Source organism: Phocoena phocoena, chromosome 18 (genome assembly GCF_963924675.1).
Source record: "Phocoena phocoena chromosome 18, mPhoPho1.1, whole genome shotgun sequence".
Lineage (NCBI taxonomy): Eukaryota > Metazoa > Chordata > Mammalia > Artiodactyla > Phocoenidae > Phocoena > Phocoena phocoena.
In genome coordinates this window covers 76,610,279-76,630,828 of record NC_089236.1, presented here as the reverse complement: position 1 = coordinate 76,630,828, position 20,550 = coordinate 76,610,279, and the positions used below count along the sequence as shown (strand labels likewise).

The 20,550-nt window shown below is 37.4% G+C and overlaps 1 protein-coding gene across 3 annotated transcripts in view; it reads right to left on the bottom strand.

Moving 5' to 3' along the window:
- Window positions 1–1,068: 1,068 nt before the first annotated feature.
- Window positions 1,069–20,550, bottom strand: part of TNFSF13B (TNF superfamily member 13b) — a 34,491-nt gene continuing 15,009 nt past the window's right edge. The window contains exons 3-6 of one of the 3 annotated variants that reach the window (XM_065896085.1): window positions 18,882–18,938; window positions 4,991–5,103; window positions 4,753–4,903; window positions 1,069–1,631 (exon numbers count right to left, since the gene is read on the bottom strand). In XM_065896085.1, the coding sequence (XP_065752157.1) occupies window positions 1,519–1,631; window positions 4,753–4,903; window positions 4,991–5,103; window positions 18,882–18,938 (434 nt within the window). In that variant the 3' untranslated portion in view covers window positions 1,069–1,518. The remainder of the gene's footprint in view (window positions 1,632–4,752; window positions 4,904–4,990; window positions 5,104–18,881; window positions 18,939–20,550) is intronic. The other 2 variants (XM_065896087.1, XM_065896086.1) reach the window with 2 other exon arrangements.

Below are 20,550 nucleotides of genomic sequence, written 5' to 3'. Positions count from 1 at the left end.
AAAAGATGACTAGTGTTAGACAAACAATCCAAAAATGAGGCAAAAGGCACTAACATTTTTTATTTGGCAATCCACTTGGCAGCAACACTAAGAAAATCTCTGACTTCCTTCTATTATTGAAACTTCTACCTCACCTATCACTTCTTTTTTTATTACAATATTGAAGAACAGAATAAACTGCAAAGTGTATTTTATTTTAACCAAAAAGCCAAAACTATAGAAATCAGTTTTAAACAAAGTTTAATTTTAGACACAAAATACAAATAATTTTGTTTTGAAAAAAATACCTTTAAAAATATTTTAATGTAAACTGGGGAAAACTAGTGTAGACCAAGGTCTGTTTTTCCATCTGTTTAAACAATGAAGTAAACTGTTTAAACTGATAACATTTAAAAATATAAGCAAAACACATGACGTTATAAAAGATAAGTATTACAGCATCCTCAAAAATGAGTCTTTATAAAATGAAAATTAGGACAATGTCTTCTGGCATGTGATAATCTTTGGAACAAGCACATGGGATATAACATACTCAGGATGCCAAGAACTTTAGTTAAACCTCAACTTCTGTAAAGCTAATAACATGAGTATTTTTTAAAGGCTGGGATATGTGAACTACAATATCAGCAGTTTAAAATAGAAGGATAGGAAATAAAGGGAAATGATATTACATTATTACAAATGTACTTATTAACTTCTATGGCAGATTTTATTTTTAGGTTAAAACAGTTATTTCTTTCAATTAATGCTTATATGCATGAATTGGAATTACCCTACATTAAAAAGTTTCTGAAGTAACTGAAATTAGCTATAAAAAATACACCTAAGTGTAAACACATGAGAGAATTATTTCCCTCCTGTGAAAGATGTCCAGGAGTGTTCCAGCAGGTAATATATGATATTAGAGCTAAAAACTGCAAACTTGAAATAAACCTAAAAGACTTAAATAGTACCTATATCCTATTTTGAGTCCGACTGTTTAATGATATTTAAATTTAAACTTTTAGTTACTTTTTCATGTATGGGATGCAAGATTTCTATACTTTTTCTTTTTTTTTTTTTAGTTTCCTCAATATTAACTGAAAATGGAGAAAGGGTATTTAACATAAAAATAGAGGATAAATCCTCAGATTTCCCCCAAATGTCTTAATGTCCTACAGCCATGGGCGCTGTTCCATAGCAAACAGTGGGATACCATTTTTGAAGAAATGATTATTGCCCCTTTGAATCCTGTGCTTCTTGCAAGGTAAGAAACTATGACTAAGGTGTTCAACATGGCATTATAGTGAAAAGTCTTTCTAGTTCTATTTTTCCTTAAACGGGCTCTAGTTCTTGTAATTCACATGACACCCTTTGGCTGTGGTTGTCTGTTAAATTTCCTGTTTTGGTCTAGTTTCAGCAAACCAGGCTATGGTAACTACCTTTTTTTTTTTCCTTTTGGTATTTCCAGTTAAGTGTTTTCTCTTTAGAGGTACAAAGAAAGGGAGGAAAACAGCCACACCAAGGTGTGTAAGTAGGTCACAGAAGTTTCAGTGCACCGAAAAACGTGCCGTCTCCATCCCGGGATATTTTAGCATCTTCGCGTGGTATGGCCAGTTGGAGTTCATCTCCTTCCTCCAGCTTTGCTATGCCTGGAAAAGAATGATTTGCAAGAACTTTAAGCAGTTGTACACGGAAAGGAGGGGGAGAGGAGAACATTAAAGACAACTACTTTGTTTTGGAAAAAAATAGTAGGCATTCACCCTTCAAATTACACCAGTGGACTTCTAAACCAGTTATGATTTGCCTAAACACCCCCCCCAAAAAAAGTAAAAGAAATAAGCAGGAGGAGTTATAACAGACATAAATGGATGTATCACCTACTGTTCGTAAAATGGAGAATCTAAACAGGACTCAGACATCTAACTATAAGAAAAAAGTTTAGGAATTCATAGCACGTCCCTTGATGGAATGTTATATAGTTAAAAGTAGTTTTTGGGCTTCCCTGGTGGCTCAGTGGTTGAGAGTCTGCCTGCCGATGCAGGGGACACAGGTTCGTGCCCTGGTCCGGGAAGATCCCACATGCTGTGGAGCGGCTAGGCCCGTGAGCCATGGCCGCTGAGCCTGCGCGTCCGGAGCCTGTGCTCCACAACGGGAGAGGCCGCAACAGTGAGAGGCCCGCGTTCCGGAAAAAAAAAAAAAAAAATTGGTTTTGCTTCATTTTATTGACATGGGAATCTTTAAAAAATAATGTTAAATAAAAATACAAAAAAATGAGCACACCCACGTATATATACTGCATAGCCCTAAATATACTTTCAAATGTGCATATAAAATGCATAAATTATTTAAAAGTGAAAAACAAAACACTACTTATTCACAAAGCACATCTGCTAACATAGTCTTTCTCTAGAGTACAAACTACGGGATGAGAAGTCATTTGGATTACTTTTCTAGCCCTCTATAATTTGTGTTTCCATACTTGTTTTTAGAATCAAAAGCAACAAGGTAATTAGCGTCTCAAAACTGATCAACTAATCTTCATTCATGCGCCTAATTTACAATAATGCAGCCTGTGATTCAGGAATACAAAACACAACTCAGGAACTACACTCAGTATACTATCAGGTCATTCTTGACATCATCTTAAAAGAAAAAGATAAAGAAAAAAGATAAAGAAAAAGAAAGAGGAGGAGGGGCAGAGAATAAAACCAACGAAATAACAAAGGAAATAGCATCTAAACTGTCAATACATTCAACTCACAATTTTAAAAGTAGTTGCATTGTTTCATTAACATGCCATGAAAATGTATTTACAGGAACACATCTACTTTAACCTCTATTCCACTGTCAAGCCAAAGCACCTGGGTGTCCTGCAGCACTAGCCAGTGGGTATTTATTTACGGAGCACCTCAGATATACCAGACACCTTCGTAGGCCCTCATAGGGCAGTGATCAGAATAACCAAAGAGTCTGTCTACAAGGACCTTGTTTTCTGTTAATAGACCAAGACAGACAACAAACAAAAGAACATAGTTCTAGGTATTGTTAAGGGTAAAGTGTACACTTTTGGGATTGGCAAGGCATTTGATGACTACATTAAGTAGTAGAAAAAAAAAAGATTGAAGTTATTTGTTGAATGGATTAGTCATTATCATAGAGATTGAAGATAATCTAATAATTTGACAAAGGCTATAGGTCACAGATCATTAATTAACAGTAACTCTCCAAATAAAGTCTGTGTGAACCAACTACGTTTCAAAGTAGGTTCTATTTAAAATTTCAACACTGGGTTATTGGCTAGTTCAAGTCTTCCAGATTATAGCAATCAGCTCTAACTTTTTCTACAATAAACACATTCAATTTGTTAATGAAATAATAAGATTCAGCTTCGTTGGGCTCCTCAAATGGACCATTTAAATTTTTTCCAGATTATTATGGAAGCACTTTATACACGTATACACCAATGTGTAGCTTTTAATGGTTTTAAACAAATTCGTTCTAGAACAGATAAAGATTGAAAACCTGAAATTTCCTAGAAAACACTTTTCGTAAATAATACTAAGCTACTAGCACTGAGAAATATCTTTAAGGTCAAATTAATTACTCTTAAAAAGTAAGGCACCTAGGAAATCTGGCTGAGAAAGTAACCATGAGGGGCTGATGATTAGAAAATCTGAAAGAGTGTGTTGTAAAGCTCTAAGTACTAATTAATGTAAATACATATAACAGACTGAAGTGACCTCACCATTTATAAATATTTTGCAACACCAAAATACTGGTTACCACTGGCTGCAGGGAAACATTTCTCTATGAAAATTAGGGAATTCCAATTTCATTAACTTCCTCATCACCCTGTCAAAGCTATTCATGGCTGTGGATCCAGGATGACAATTGTCTCCATTATTGGGAACTATTTTGCCTTCTCACATGTTTCATCGTGCCTTTGTCAGTAAACGCCTTTGGAATATAGCACTTCAAATCGCACAGCCCAGCTGCACCCCGTGTTCCACACTGCCATTCACGCTGTCTGGAAGGGAAGACATTCCTCGGGGTCCTGAATGGATTTGTCAAAATCACCAGAGAGAAATAAATGTGTCGAAGGCTTTTTGTTTTTGTCCAAATACTGGCCTCGATTAATTTGAAATTACCCCAAGACGAGATGAAGGCTACGACGGCAATTACAGCCCAAACAGACCTGCAATGAAGCAAGCCTGCCCTTTCCCTTTTCTGAGTTGAAATGCAGCCTCCCTCCTACACTTTCACATCCCAAATGCATCCACCTGGTGTCCACTGACACCAGCAAAGCCACCGGGCCACTGGACCTGACCCTCAGACCAGCCAAAGGCACTTCTTCTTCCGCAGGCGGTGAAGAAGAGATTCTGTGAGTCCCACTGGGGTCAGACCGGCTGGTTTAAACTAAGTTCCGTGCAGTCTAAGACAATGTGTGCTTCCTCTCTGTGCCTCAGACCCCACCTCCCTTCGACAGGGACGATTAAAGGAAGGGGCACAGGTAAAGTGCCTGGCACGCGCTCACCATTCTCGTATTATTCCAGCATTGTTATTACAGTTTGAAGAAAACACCGCTTACGATCGTTCTAGTGTGGATTGCTGTGAAGTTACTGCCCTTTCTAAATGTATGTAAAAATAATATACCTACTAATAATGATTTTGCCTCTATCAACACAGACTAGCTTATCATTCAAGATAGTAAGTACCACACAGTATATTGAGGAATGTCTTTCTGTCTATGTATATAGAACTATTATTTACCAGCTGAGTAACAGGAATTATTGGGTAGTGTTTCAGGCATATTTTGAATACATCGGAACAAAGTCACCAGACTCAATTCGTCCCCAAAGACATGGACTTTTTTCCTCTGTATTAGGTGTCCCATGGCAAAGGTGTTATCGGTGTATAAAACCTGAGAAACAAACCAAAGAACTTTGTCAGAAGTCAGCACAAAATGGGAGGCACTGGACAGTGACAGCGGTATTAGGGTGGAACCTACCTGACCGTATATAAAGAAGTAACCCGTTTCTTTGACCAATATTTTATTCTCTTTTTCTTCTAGCGCTCTTCCTCTTTTAAAGCTGAGAAGCCACGGAACAAATGTGTAAGCTCCTACAATGAAGAGAATCATTTATAAGAAAAAAAAAAACTGAGAAAAGCAGTTCTTCACCTCCACTTAGCTGCTAAACTAAGTCTGAAACCTAGAGGAGAATTTCATCTTTTAAAAAAAGGGGAAAAGAAGAGAAATCACAATCCTCCACTGGTTTCTCAGCCATATTTACATACTCACCCAGGCAATTGTCAGATACAGGAACTTGAAAGCAAACACTTCATATGTAATGTCTGGGGTTTTGACTTCTTCTGTATTTCAGCAATTTTCAAAATATAGGCTGGTCTGGATGGGACAGTTTGAGGCCAAAAACATGGACAAACTGTCTCTGAATAACACACCAAGAGAAATTTTTGGTTTTCCTTTGATTCTGTCAGGGAGGAAGAGATTTTCCTCTACCCTTCTTGGTTCTTCTGGCTGGTCTAAGAATTAAACTGACACGAGACAGATCAACAGGAGAAAACCACACAAAAGTTTAATAATATGCATACATGGGAGAGTCCCAGGAAGACTGAGTAACCCCCCAAAGTGGGCAAAACAAATGTCTGCTGGGCCACCAGAGACAGTGGGACACAGAGTGGACTCTGGTCACTAAGCCCTACCAGAGTCTCCCTCGCTACCCTCAGCCCATATTCTTTGCAGACGTCTCTCAGGATGGCTCTGTTCTAGGAACAAGTCCTCTATCCAAATTCTTTTAGGCACTTAAGGGGAGAGGTAACAAGAAAAACTTCCCGAGTCTTCTTAAAAATAATCGCTAAAAATAATCAGCCTAAATTAATCCTCATGTCAAAGAGACACATTTTGGGGCAGCAAATTTTGCTCCCCTCCAGTTCCCAGAGAGGAGGGAGTTTGTATGTGGAGAGTTTAGCAAAGAATATGGAGAGGAAGCCACCCTCTCCCCAACATGGCAATAAGACAGAGCTTAAGGAGAGGGAGAGAAATTACTGAGACGCAACCTCTCCTAGGAAATGGTCCAGGAACGTTGTGATAACCATCCGTAATGTTCAAGTTGAAGTGGTTTCTGTTCAATACACCAATTCTCCTCCACTATCCCTCAAACATCACTTGGGGAGTGGCAGGAGAGCCACGGTTCTCAAGAGTTGGATAAAGGGGCGGAGAGAAGACAGAGGCCAAAGAAATGCATGGGCAAAAGGGGTGCAGATGGCTGAACCGGAATGGCCACTGAAAGAGTAAACACTGCTTTCCGGTGAATTCACAAGCTAAGGTCCATGGAGCTCCCACCATCATGTTATGCATATAGTGGAGTAAACAGTGGACCCTGAGGCTAGGGGCTAGGAAATCTGGGGTATAAATAAAATGGCATAAAGTAAGGGAAAAGAAGATTAGGGAAATGGCAGTATAAGAAAAAAATAGTAAAATGAAACTGGGGTCATCTACAATCATATAAAAAATGTTCCCATATAATTGGCAATGTTGGACCACATGTGTCCCCAAGCTTCACCTTGGTCATAACAAAAAGAGAAACAAAATCAATAATAAAATTCAGAAGTCTACAAGACGGTATGACAGAAGCTCAAGAAAAGAACAACTTGTTCTAGATTGAGAATAAAGGAAATGTTCCCCTGCGGATTTTCCTAAGGCAGCGCCCTAGGATGCAATAGTTGACAATGCTTTCATGTTCATAAACACAATTTCTAAGTGGGCATGCCCGCTTCAATGGTGCCCCCAAGGCAAAACCATCCTACTTGAACTTTCCCCAAATAGGATTCTCAAGGGAAGAATACAAAAGAAGAACCACATATTTTCTGAATATTTCTGAGGAATTAAGAACCTGAGTGGTCAAACAAAGCCACTATACTGTGAATTCAAGTTACAATGAAACAATTCCTTAAGGTAGCCCTCCAGGATCACATGCCACAGACAGAGGGAGGGAGCTGAGAGGGAGGGGTGGGTGGAGAGAGGAGAGAGGAAGCAGCAGGAGGGGACCCCACAGATCTCCACTCCTCTCCTGTGCTCCCCTGAATGGCTCCATCTCTCAGGAGGAGTGAATGCTCCCCCCAACACATGAGGCAGGTCTGATCCCTGCAATCTGCTGTCCACAAAGACGGCCTCTGAGAAACCATTTCCTTAAATGAAAACTCTCCAGTGCCACACACTGGGTAATGACAGTCCATGAATAAAGATCTCCTCATTTACAAATAACAGAGGTAATCTCATCATCACCTGTTTTTAATAAAATATTATTTCAGTGAAAAGATTATAATGAGGTAGTTTTAAGTTCTGTTTAAATAAAGATCACGTGCCCAAAGCATTCTTTAAGGTAGAGTTCTGAAAACATGAGGGAAAATTAATATCATGGTTGTTATTATTGTAAAATGTAAGCTGATGACTGAACGTGATTGTTTTCATGGAAGTGATACTTATTTGGTACTCTGACCACAAAGGGCTTTCCTTCCCCTTCAAAACTATACACATCATAGACTCTAATTTCTCTGAGCTTGGGGATTGTTTCTGTTTGGTTCCCTGCTGTTTCCCCAGGGCCTAAAATGATACCTGGCCCACAGCAGATGCAGCAAATATTTACTGAGTTAACTAATTCAACTTTAAACATAAAATAATTCAAAATGGTGGGGTGCTAGGCCATTAGTCACTAGCATTCGATTGTTTTTTAAAAGCATTTTATTACCTGGTTTCTGAAACTCTTGGAAATGAAACACCCTCCACTATAGAGGTAATATGAACTCTTGAAGTAAAACACGTATTTCTAAAACTGCTTGTTTATATTCTGACTAGAGATATTGAGTAAAAAAATGTTTTTGCCATACCTGAAATTGATCCTCTATTTCTTTACACAATACTTGTATCTATAAAATTAGCCAGGTCTTACCAAATTCCACTGCTGTATTGTCATAATAGAAAGAAAAACAAGTAGTTATTAGGTTTATATTCTTATTTACTCTTTTGCTTTCGGCATTTCATCATACCTCGCTGGAAATATTCTTATTAGAGAGAGAGTATACATTTACTTGTCTTTATATACTGTCTATGTTTCTTCTCCCAACCCCAGCCTCGCACATGCGTGCACACACGCACACACACACACACACACACACACACACACACACACACACGGATTACACTCCACTAGGCCAAGGCAATGACTATGCTGTAGTCACAGCTGGAAACTCAGACGCCAAGAATGGAGCCTAGCACACAGTATGCACTCAATCAATATGTGCTGCTCCATGAAGTTTTAATTTAAGAAAACAGACTGAACAATTAATTACAAGCTAAAGTAATTGTCAACTTAAGCGTAAATGTTATGTTTCTACATCTTAAAATTCACTTAGGTTTTTTGGCCTGCTAGTTAGGCCACAGATGGATGCTAACAAGAAAATATGTACTAAGTGACTCTTCTGTAGGACGCTTATCTAAGCTAGTGTGAATCACTCCTTATAGTATCTAGGAATTTGGAAAGGAAAAATTTCAATGACCACAGATTCTTACAGCTTCTCCTCATACATAGAAAAGCACTAAAGTCATTAAACTCAGAGTCTATGCTTTGTGATTAGCAGTAATCTTTTGATGTTCAACTAAACATTCTTTTCCAGAAAAAAAAAAAATTAGATGTATCCAGGTTCCTCCCTTGCCTTTTTGTAACCTTTCTCAGAGCTATCTGAGAGGCTGTCTCCCGGGCTATAGTCCTCAATAAGACACTGAATGAACTCCAACTCATAGATCTTATATTGTGTGTTTTTATTTCAGTCAGTGGAGGTAAATTCTAGGAGTATTAATGCTTAATTTTGCTAGTCAACAGCTAAAATACTGATATATCTTGGTATATAAAGTGTGAACGTCCCAGCTCCACTCAGCTTTAAATACTTGATGTATTTAAATGTTTCGGAAAACTTAATAAATTACTGTGTACATTAATATGTGAAATTAAATAAAAATAATGCCAGTATTTAAATGTAAAAATAATTTACATGTATTTCTGAAAATGCCTGCTTTTGAAAGAGTAGATCTTTCCTGTACTGATATATATGAAAGACTTGTAGATAAATTTTAGGACAAGAAATTTTTATAGGAAAATCAGATCTATTTCATTAATATTTGTTTTCTATTCTATTTTATGAATAGGAAATTTCCTCCCCGATATTTATACCTCCAGTGTTATTTCCCTCAGTAATTGAATATAGACGCTCCTGAGAGCAGCTGTCAATCACAGCTATCACATTTGCTTACTGTTCCTGATTTTCTATTTTATTATCTTAAAACTCCTGGAAATAGTTTTAAGGGAGAAGATACTAATAATATTTTTTGAAGATAGATTAAGTAAACCAATTGAAGAAATAGGGATTTTTTAAAAAGAAATAGGGATTTTTTTTTTATTGAACAAATATAGTTTAGCAGTGAAATCCACGTAATCATATGCCTGATTCTGTAGATGAGGCAGGACTAGAAAAATCAAAAGGAACAGAAGCCAGACAGGCAGAGCCATGCAGGTTGAGCTACCAGAAGGGCAGTGAGAAGCCCTGTAGGGGCTGTGAGCAGTGGGGGAAAATGACTATATCTGTGTTTTAGAAACATCTCTGTGTGGTTACCAGGTAAGAAATGCGCAAAACGGGAGGCCAGGAAACCAGCCAAGGTGAGAGACGATGGTGGTTTATACTAGGACGGTGAAATGAAAATGAAGAAAAACAGATTCATTCAAATTATATATATGAGGAATCACTGATAAAGTTTTGAGATTAACGTACTGACTTCGAGGAAGCTGTCAAGAATGACACCCAGAATTCCAGACTGAACAGCTGAAGACATGGTCAGCACTTACTGAAACAGGAGACACTGGAAAAAGACCAGACTTGGGGAAAAGTTCTAAAGAGTTCATGCTGATATGCCACCAAGATACTCAGGAAAAGATGTTAAGTAGACAGAGGTATATATAGGCTTGGATCTCGGAAAAGTCATCTGGGCTAAAGATCTACATTTAAGCCATCACACGTGCATGTTAAGTGACAACACATGAGGATTTAGGAATGCCAAAGAAATAAGAACGAAGACAATGGGACTGTGTCAGAGGTCTGAAAAACATCAATACTGAAGAAATTTAAGAATAATTTGCAAAGAAGTTTAAAAAGCAGTGGCCAAAAAAGCTAGGAACATGGTTGGAGAAACAAACCAAGAAAAGCACGTGTTTCAAAAAGAGGGAAATCATCAAGTGTCAAATTCTACTGTGAGATTAAATCTCATCATTGCCGCTGTGAAATAATTATGTTGAAAAACAGAATAAACGAGAGACTTCCACTATCAATGACTGTGGAAATCACATCTCTCCTTTATTACCTCCTGTAAATCCCATGAAAGAAACATAGATGTGTGTTCTCCAAAATAACTGCAAGGGATGCCCAAAGCAACTGAGATCACACTGAAGCTGAGCATAAAAGTGAAGAGAGGGCTTCCCTGGTAGCGCAGTGGTTGGGAGTCCGCCTGCCGATGCAGGGGACATGGGTTCGTGCCCCGGTCCGGGAAGATCCCACATGCCGCGGAGCGGCTGGGCCCGTGAGCCATGGCCGCTGAGCCTGCGCATCCAGAGCCTGTGCTCTGCAACGGGAGAAGCCACAACAGTGAGAGGCCCGCGTACCGCAAAAAAAAAAACAAAAAAAAAAAGTGAAGAGAAGAAGCAAAGGAAATAGTCAATGGCCTGGAACAGCAAAGTTCACACAGAGTCACAGCAAAATCAACTCACTAAAGGTGACGAGGCCCGCACACACACACACAGAAGTCTACAAACAAACAAACAGGAAATGTCAATGTTAGCTAAAAGAATTTGGGAAATTAGGGGGGGAAAGTGCTCACTTAAATGAAAGTAAAAGTTTCAGAAGGGAAAATGGGTTTCACACAAAACAAAATGAGATGGAAATTTAAAAAAGAGTTAAGAATTTGAGAAAAATTGTAAAACTATAGAATATAAAAGATAGGTAATGAATTACCAGCATATACATAATTGGAACCCAGAGAGACAAAACAAAAACAAGAAAAAGTCAAGCAGAACAACCACGTAGAGCTACTGCAGAATTAAAAGACCCATTATGTGTCAGAGAAAGTTGATTCAGAGTTTTATTAGTTTCTTATTGCAGCTGTAACAAATTACCACAAACTTAGTGGCTTAAAACAACACACATTTATTATCTCCCGTCTGAAACATCAGAAGTCTCACTGGGCAAAAATCAAGGTGTTGGCAAGCTGTGTTCTTTCTGGACGCTGGAATGTCTATCCCTTGCCTTTTCCAGCTTCTACAGTCTGCCTGCTTTCCTGGGCTTGTGGCCCTTCCTCTTCCCAGACAGCAATCACATCATTCTGAACTCTGTTTTCATCGCCACATCACCTTCTCCGACTCTGACCCTGCTAACTCTCTCAAACAAGGACCTTTGTGATTATACTGGGACCACACGGATAATCCCGGATAATATGCCCAAATTCCTTATCTTAATCACATCTTCCAAGTCCCTTTTGCCAGGTGAGGTAATAAACTCACAGGTTTCAGGGATTACAGTGTGGACATGTCTGAGGAAATATTTTTCTACCCACCACAATAGTCTACCTTCAGATATATAATAAAATAAGTACTGAAATCTTAAGGTAAATATATACTTCTTTGTGTAACTAGACAAGATAGTCAAGCCACTTATGAGAAGGAATTTTCTCTTACTTCAGTTTTCTTCAAAGTGCATATAATGCCAAAGGCAAAAGACAGTGGAGAAATTCCTACAAGCTACCCAGGTAAAGAAAGGGTAAACTGAGGATTTCATACCCAGGCATCTGTCCTTAAAGTATAAAAACTACAAGGAAACAGCTTTATTAATGCAAACACTAAGAGAGCATTGTTCTCCTGTGGCGATTTTGAATAAACTAGTAGAAAACAAAATTCAGGAAACTAAGATATGAATGAGGAAACCATAGCAAAAGGACTTGCAATGGGTATTGAATATATTTACTGTAAAAACACATAAAGAGGGTGGTTTGATGATAAAGAATAGAACAGTTTTATGCCATGACAATGTAGAGATTATATAACTAGCAAATACTGAGAAGTAGTGGAGAAAAAAATGTTGACAGTAAATTCACCAACTGCCTCATTTGTAACAGCTGGGGCTCAAAGGATATAAAGCTGAGAGATCAAGTAATAGCAATATAAACATTGCAACAGTGTGTAGATAAGCATTAGGAAATGTAACACCACTATCCAAAAAATGGATGGTGGAGGACAGGAATGATAGAAAAAAATAAAGAAAAATCATATTTAATTTTATTACAGACCAGAGTAGACAATCAATATATATTATCTAAAGATATAATTATAGATGTCAGAGTAACATCATGAAAAATGACAGAGTACAAAGCTCAAAAATAAGTTCCTTTGTGGAGGCAAGGCTATACAATGGAGAAAAGACAGTCCCTTCAATAAGTGGTGCTGGGAAAACTGGACAGCTACATGTAAAAGAATGAAATTACAACACTCCCTAACACCATACACAAAAATAAACTCAAGATGGAATAGAGACCTAAATGTAAGACCGGACACTATAAAACTCTTAGAGGAAAACATAGGAAGAACACTCTTTGACATAAATCACAGCAAGATCTTTTTGGATCCACCTCCTAGAGTAATGGAGATAAAAACAAAAATAAACAAATGGGACCTAATGAAACTTCAAAGCTTTGGCATAGCAAAGGAAACCATAAACAAGACGAAAAGACAACCCTCAGAATGGGAGAAAATATTTGCAAATGAATCAACAAAGGATTAATCTCCAAAATTTACAAGCAGCTCATGCAGCTCCATATCAAAAAAACAAACAACTCAATCCAAAAATGGGCAGAAGACCTAAATAGACATTTTCCCAAAAAAGACATACAGATGGCCAAGAAGCACATGAAAAGCTGCTCAACATCACTAATTATTAGAGAAATGCAAATCAAAACTACAATGAGGTATCACCTCACACCAGTTAGAATGGGAATCATCAGAAAATCTACAAACAACAAATGCGGGAGAGGGTGTGGAGAAAAGGGAACCGTCTTGCACTGTTGGTGGGAATGTAAATTGATACAGCCACTATGGAGAACAGTATGGAGGTTTCTTAAAAAACTAAAACTAGAATTACCATGTGACCCAGCAATCCCACTACTGGGCATATACCCTGAGAAAACCATAATTCAAAAAGACACATGCACCCCAATGTTCACTGCAGCAATATTTACAATAGCCAGGTCATGGAAGCAACCTAAATGCCCATCAACAGACGAATGGATAAAGAAGTTGTGGTACATATATACAATGGAATATTACTCAGCCATAAAAAGGAACGAAACTGGGTCATTTGTAGAGACATGGATGGACCTAAAGAGTGTCATACAGAGTGAAGTAAGTCAGAAAGAGGAAAACAAATATTGTATATTAACACATATATGTGGAACCTAGAAAAATGGTACAGATGAACTGGTTTGAAGGGCAGAAATTGAGACACAGACGTAGAGAACAAACGTATGGACACCAAGGGGGGAAGTGGCATCGGGGGTGGTAGTGGTGTGATGAATTGGGAGATTGGGATTGACATATATACACTAATATGTATAAAATGGATAATTAATAAGAACCTGCTGTATAAAAAAATAAAATAAAATTCAAAAAAAGAGAAAGAAAAAGAAAAGTCCCTTTGCTAAGGCAGCAATTAAACTTGCAAGAACTTATAGAATCCATGTTTTTGGATATATGAAATCTAGTAAAAAAACTTATAGAAACCAAGGGAGTGTTTAATGAAACAAAAGGTGTAAATTTCAGTAAGAAAGTATTGTGGTATTTCTGCTTACTCATGTACCACCCCTCATTCTCCAACTTAGTGGCAGCCATGGAGATGGTGGCCTGGGTTCCAGTTGGTGTCTTGCTGATGCCAGGAAGTGCAATACTCACTTTGTTCTCAAAACATTGTGACTCTGGATTTTGACCTGCCTGGAGTTTCCATTTAGATGGGAGCAGCTCCTCAGGCTGGTGTCAGTCAAAAGCTTTACAGAAATACACTACCTGTAGCCACCTGTAACAAGGAGCAGTGGACAGGGCAAGCAGCAGGCTGACAAGAAGCCTGAGAAGGATGAGGCTAAGGAGGAAGATACTTCAAGGAATAAGGGCTTTGAAGGGTTACCACATACACCAAGGAATCTGCAGTGGGCTTTGCATGACCAGAGCAGGATGCATGTTCAGAAAACACCTGAAAGAACCCTAAGCTAACACCTCTAGTCGATCTTTGCTCTTTGCTCAAGCAGGATGGGAAGTCTAAGGCACAGTTGCTGGTAGCCTAGCTAAACGTGGAAGGAGTGCCCCAGCCCAGAGATAATCTGCTCAGAAAAAAGGGAGTTTGGTTTTTGTTGGTGGTGGTGGTTTGGGTTTTGTTTCCTGGCATTAAAGTAAATCTCTATCAGGATTAGGATTGGAGATAAAAGAATCCCCAACAGGATTACTGCAGAGATAACAGAAAAAAGATTTCAGTGACCACACAGAACAAGGAGTACAGTTTATTTTTTTGAAAAAAGGTTTTGGAAAATTCAGTAAACAAATGGACAACTGCAGCCCACAACAATCAACAACAGCAAACCCTGGGGATGGGATTTCCAGAGTTACCACACTGTAATATTCAAATTGTCCAATTTACAAAGAAAAATATAAAGCATGCAAACAAACAGAAAATTGTGGACCATTCACAGGGAAGAAAATGGGCAGAAACCATTCCTGGGGAAGCCCAGATATTGGACTTACTAGACAAAGATATTACATATCTTAAATATGTTTAAAGAGCTAAAGGATACCATGGACAGAGAACTTAAGAAAACTGGGAGAAAAGTGTATGAACAAATAGACACTCTCAGTTAAGAGATAAAAATTATTGTAAAAGGAGCCAAACTCTTTCTTTAAAAAGAACTTGTGGAGCTAAAAATTAAAATAGCTGAAATAAAATTTTTACTGGAGAGGTTACACAGCAGACTTCACCAGGCAGAAGATGGAATCGGCAAACTTGAATATAGGACAATTGAAATTATCTAGTCTGAGTAGAAGAAATAAAAAGGAATAAAAGGAAGTGAAAAGAGCATAAAGGACCCATAGGACACTCTCCTTCAGACTAATATATGCATTATAGGAGTCCCAGAAGGAGAAGAGAAAAAGGCACAAAGAATATTTGAAAAAATAATGGCCAAACTCTTCCCAACTTTGTAGAAAGAATGAATCTACATATCCACAAAGCTGAATGAATTTCAAGGAGAATAAACTTAAAGAGATCCATACCAAGATGCATTATAGCTAGCAGCTGAAAGACAAAGGCAAGCACAGAATTTCGAAAGTAGCAAGAGAAAAGCAATTCCTCAAGTACAAGGGATGCTCCATAAGATCAACAGCTGTTTTCTTACTTGAAACTATGTAATCAAAAGGCAGTGGGATGACATATTTAAGGTTCTGAATGAGGAATTATGCCAGTTAGATGGTAGAGCAGGGAGACTTACCTCTCATCCCTCCACAGAAATGCTGATTTAACAATAATATTGTTATCAAAATACCGTGAAGAGACATTCAGGATCCAACTAAGAAGCAGAAGCAGCCTAGAGGAGCACAAACTGAGAAGCAGTCATATTTATACAGGTAAGAAAAGCAATTTCAATTTACTCACATCAGTCCCTCCTCCAGACAGGCTTAGCTCCACCCCAAGAAGACTGCCTCAGCCCATGATCCTCGCATGGAGGGATGGTGAGGTTGGATTGTGCACAAGGCCTCAGGGCCTCCTAGGGTGCCTTCTGAGGAACTGGTTTCTATCTTGCCTCATACTGAGCACTGAACAACCAAAGATCTTGGTCCCTTGAAACAGTTAGAAACAAAAAAGGGGAGTGCATCCCCTTATAGTCAGAAATTTTTTTGTCATGATTGTGGAAAAGCAGAGAACTGATACTTTACCTCAGGAGGGAAGGAAGGACGCAAAGGGGCTTTGCTCCCAGCCTTAGAGTGACTAACACTGAGCACTGCTGACAGTGAAAGTGTATCCCAGTCAAAATCAGTCCAAGAAGATGGGGAGAAGTAGCTGCTTCTTCAAATGCACAGACAACAAAGCAAATCTACAAGGAATATGAGGAATCGAGAAAACACAACACAAAGGAAGAAAAAAAATCTCCAGTAAACAACCTAAGAGAAATGGCTATAATGAGCTGTAAATCACTTTTAGCTCTAGTAAATATAAAAGTTAAAAGACAAAAGTATTTTTTAAAAAAGAATTATGACTACAATAATGTGTTAATACATACACAAGATAAGCAGATGTAAGTTGTCACATTAACAAGCTAAAGTGTAGGGGAGGGAGAAGTAAAAGTGCAGTTCTGGGATAAGATCAAAGTTAAGTTGTTATTAGCTTCAAGTAGACTATTATCACTAGGTTGTTTTATGTAAACCCCATGGTCAGCAGAAATAAAAACCTGTAGTAGATACAAAAAACATAAACAGACTCAAAGCATACCACTACAAAAAATAATCAGAGAACACAGAGAAAGACATTAAGAGAGGAAGAAAGGAACAAATGAACTGTGAAACAGCCAGAAAACAATTAACAAAAGGGAAATAATAAGTCTTCATTATCAATAATTACTTTAAATGTAAATGGATTAAATTCCCCAGTCAAAACACACAGAGTGGCTGAATGGATTGGAAAGAACAAAATCCAATCATATGTTGCCTACAATAGACTCACTGTAGCTTTAAGGACACACATAGACTGAAAGTGAAGGGTTGGAAAACAATATTCCATTCAAATGGTAAGCAAGAAAGAAGAAGTGGCTTTTCTTAAATCAGACAAAATAGATTTTAAGTCAAAACCTGTCACATGAGACAAAGAGGGTCATTATGTAATGATAAATGGATCAATTCATCAAGGGGATATAACAAATATAAATATATATGCACTCAACAGTGGAGCTCCTAAATATGTAAAACAAATATTAACAGATCTGAAAGAAGAAATAGACAGCAATACAACAACAATAGGATAATTCAGTACCCCATTTTCAACAATGGATAGATCACCCAAAAGAAAATCAATAAGGGTATAGCATACTTGAACAACCCTACAGACTAAACGAACTTAACAGATATATAGAGAACATTCTAGCCTACTGTGTAGCAAAATATACATTCTTAAGTGCACAAGGAAAATTCTCTAAGATAGATGAAATGTTAGGACACAAAATACATCTTAACAAATTAAAGAAGACTGAAATCATATCAAGCATCTTTTCCAACTAAAATGGTATGAAACCAGAAATCAGTAACAGGAGAAAATTTGAAAAACTCACAAATATGTGGAAATTAAACAATACACTCCTGAACAACCAGGGAGTCAAAAAAAGAAATCAAAAGGTAAATCAAAAAATATCTTAAGACAAATAAAAATGAAAACACAACATAGCAAAACTTATAGGATGCAGTAAAGCAGTACTGCTGCAATGTCCACACACACTAACATTTACACGTTCAAGGTTTACTGGCATCACAACGCATCAGCCCAAATGGCAAAGCGCCCAGATAAGCAGCCAGATCTTCCAAGGAGGATCAATGTAGAGCAGCCACCACGCCAGGAAGATCACAACACTCTGTGAAATTCAAGCTCACAATGGAGTAGCAGCTGCATTTTTTTTTTGCATGATTTATAGCATTTTTGGTTTTGGCCAAATGTGTAAAACAAACCTTTTCCAAGTTATATTTTTTAATTGGTCCTTAGGGTCTTCTTCTGGCTCTATTCTAATTCTTAGGGAACAATTTGCTACCTAATAAAAGTTGCAAACATATGACTTTGGAAAATGCAGAACAATAAATAATAAGAGAATTTCAAATAGTTTATTATTTGGGTTACATTTAGGATAATTAAAGTCACATAGAAAAATATAGATGAAAGGTAGCGTTCCCAGGAATCATTGCAAAGGCCAATCCAAATTCATTATCTTTCTTGTGTCTCCACTCCTGGCCCCCAGCTTAACTTCCTGACACTTCTGAACTCCCCCTTGTGGTTCACAACCCAAATATTCCCTTGCCCCCCGCCTGCTTTATTTTTCTCCATACCATTTAATTTTATCATTCTACATTTTACTCGTTCATTTGTTTGCTTTTCTGTTTTCCCTTCATGAGAAGGTAAATTCCATAAAAATGAGGACCTATATATATGTTTCACTGCTGAGCCCCAATACCCACACAGTAACTGGAACATTGTATGTTTTTAACCAGTATATGTAAAATATAAAGCAATAATTTCACACTGGAGATTTATCACAAAAATGTTATATTTATTTGTACATATACTTATTGATAAATTAATATAAAATGTATGTTCAGTTTTATCTTCATCCTATTGTAATATTCTACAACCTAATATAACAGAGAATGAATATTTGTGAAGAGGATCTTGAGGTACCATAGAAGCCAAAATCATTTCTAAATAATAAAATACTGAATTGGATTTAGTACTGATTTTGCTTTATCATGTGCTACTTATTTAAAATTTGTACGTATTAGTATCCTTAAGGTAATTCTCTTTGTTAGGTTATTACATTAGTCTAAATATTTACTCCCCAATCATTGTAAATAAATTTATTATTTTAAATCTGATTGTAAGAAATTTTGAGGCAGATAGGTGATTTGAGATGGAGTTTGAATACAGTCTTTAGACTTGAAATGTACAGGTAATTGGACTGAATTGAATGCCAAGTGGAGACGTTCCTGGGAATGTTTTATTACCTTTTCGTATGGTAGGCGTGTCAGTGTCTGCAATCAGTTGCAAGCAGTCTTGAGTGACTGAAAAGCAAAAATGTATCATTTTAGTTACTTGAATAGAAATTGTAAGGGACTAAAGATGACCAAGAATACAGAGCTGCAAACCCACTCTTCCAGTGACACCAAATCAGTTATACTTTCTATATTGCCTGTATGCTCTTCTTAAAATTACTTTAGGAAATGTGCCCACAGGTTCTTACTATAACTCGTACTTGAAATACAATATGTACTTGAAATTCAAGCTTTAGAAAAACTCTATGTGCTGTTGAAATACAGTGAGTATATCATCTAAACAGTTTAGCTTAACTTACTCTAAAATGTTTATGCCTGTATAGAAAGCAAGTTTAGCCACTGTCATTTGTTTTTCAATTCTCTTAAATACACAAGCCAAATTATCAGATCACTCTAAAATGATTTTTTGTTTAAAAAAATCTAACATTAAGTGACAACTCACTAGTACTGAAACTATCACTATTAACATTACTGAAAATAAAAATAATTGCTAAAATGCATTGAGCTAATATAAATCCAGGCAACTTCACAGAAATCCCAAGATTTACATACTGGAAACTACGTCATGGAAAGTGTAAACAACCTGTCCAGTCCCCAGGGATAGAAAGTGACAGGGCCAAAGTTTAATCACGCCTGTTTCACTGTGGAGCCAAAGTCAGGCTTTTGGTAAAATGTTTTGGACTAGAAAGAGAGCTACAACGTCTTTTTAAGATAAAAATGGAAGATTTCCCTGACACTGCATCACCAGTAAAGCTTCTGGGAAGCATCAATTCACATCACACATCACATATAGAATATTACACAGAGTATTCCAAAGAATACGTAACTACGCTATTAAATAAAGACAATGCCTTCGGGTAACAGCAAAATAGGTACACTGCCTGTAGGAAAAGGAAACAAAGCAGTAAAGATCTACGGTAAATATGGAACATGAACCTAAGTATGCCCACTTTAAATTCAGAAAATATTAGTTTAGGTCGCTTATTATATAGCAGGTATTTTATTCTGCATTGAAGTAATGCTTTAAAAACACGCTTCGCAATGTATACACTTTAGGAGCTTATTAACACAGTGGAGAGTTCCTGCTGCAAGTCACTAATGGAAAACATGGAATAACAGATGTAATAATTATGTAATACTCTGAAGCTGTGCAAATGCATAGGCCTAAAAAGAATACTGTTACAGGCAGTGATCACATATGAAAACCTGCTAAGAAATTTCCCTTGGTATTTAAAGGTGGAACTATAATGTTAAAAACTGCAATTCCTTTATAACCACGAGACTTTTCTAACACATTTTTATGTTAATGTGATGGTCTGGATAGGAGCACAACATTTTGGCCACTTTGTGGTTCTTTTATTGACCTGGAAAACAATGGCAGCAGTGTCTATGCCACAGGGAAATGTGACTCATTACTGCAGTTACTATGGCAGACCCTCTGCCACAGAAAATATGGAAAAGCATCGTAACAGGCAGAATAGCTGTGAATAAGGACAGGTTGAAAGAAAGGAACCACAGAACATCCAAAGCAGCCAAAGTCTGAAAAGCACAAGGTCTAGAGTCACCATATTAAACCTATTTTTCTAACAAACACTTCTTGAGGAATTACTACATACAAGGC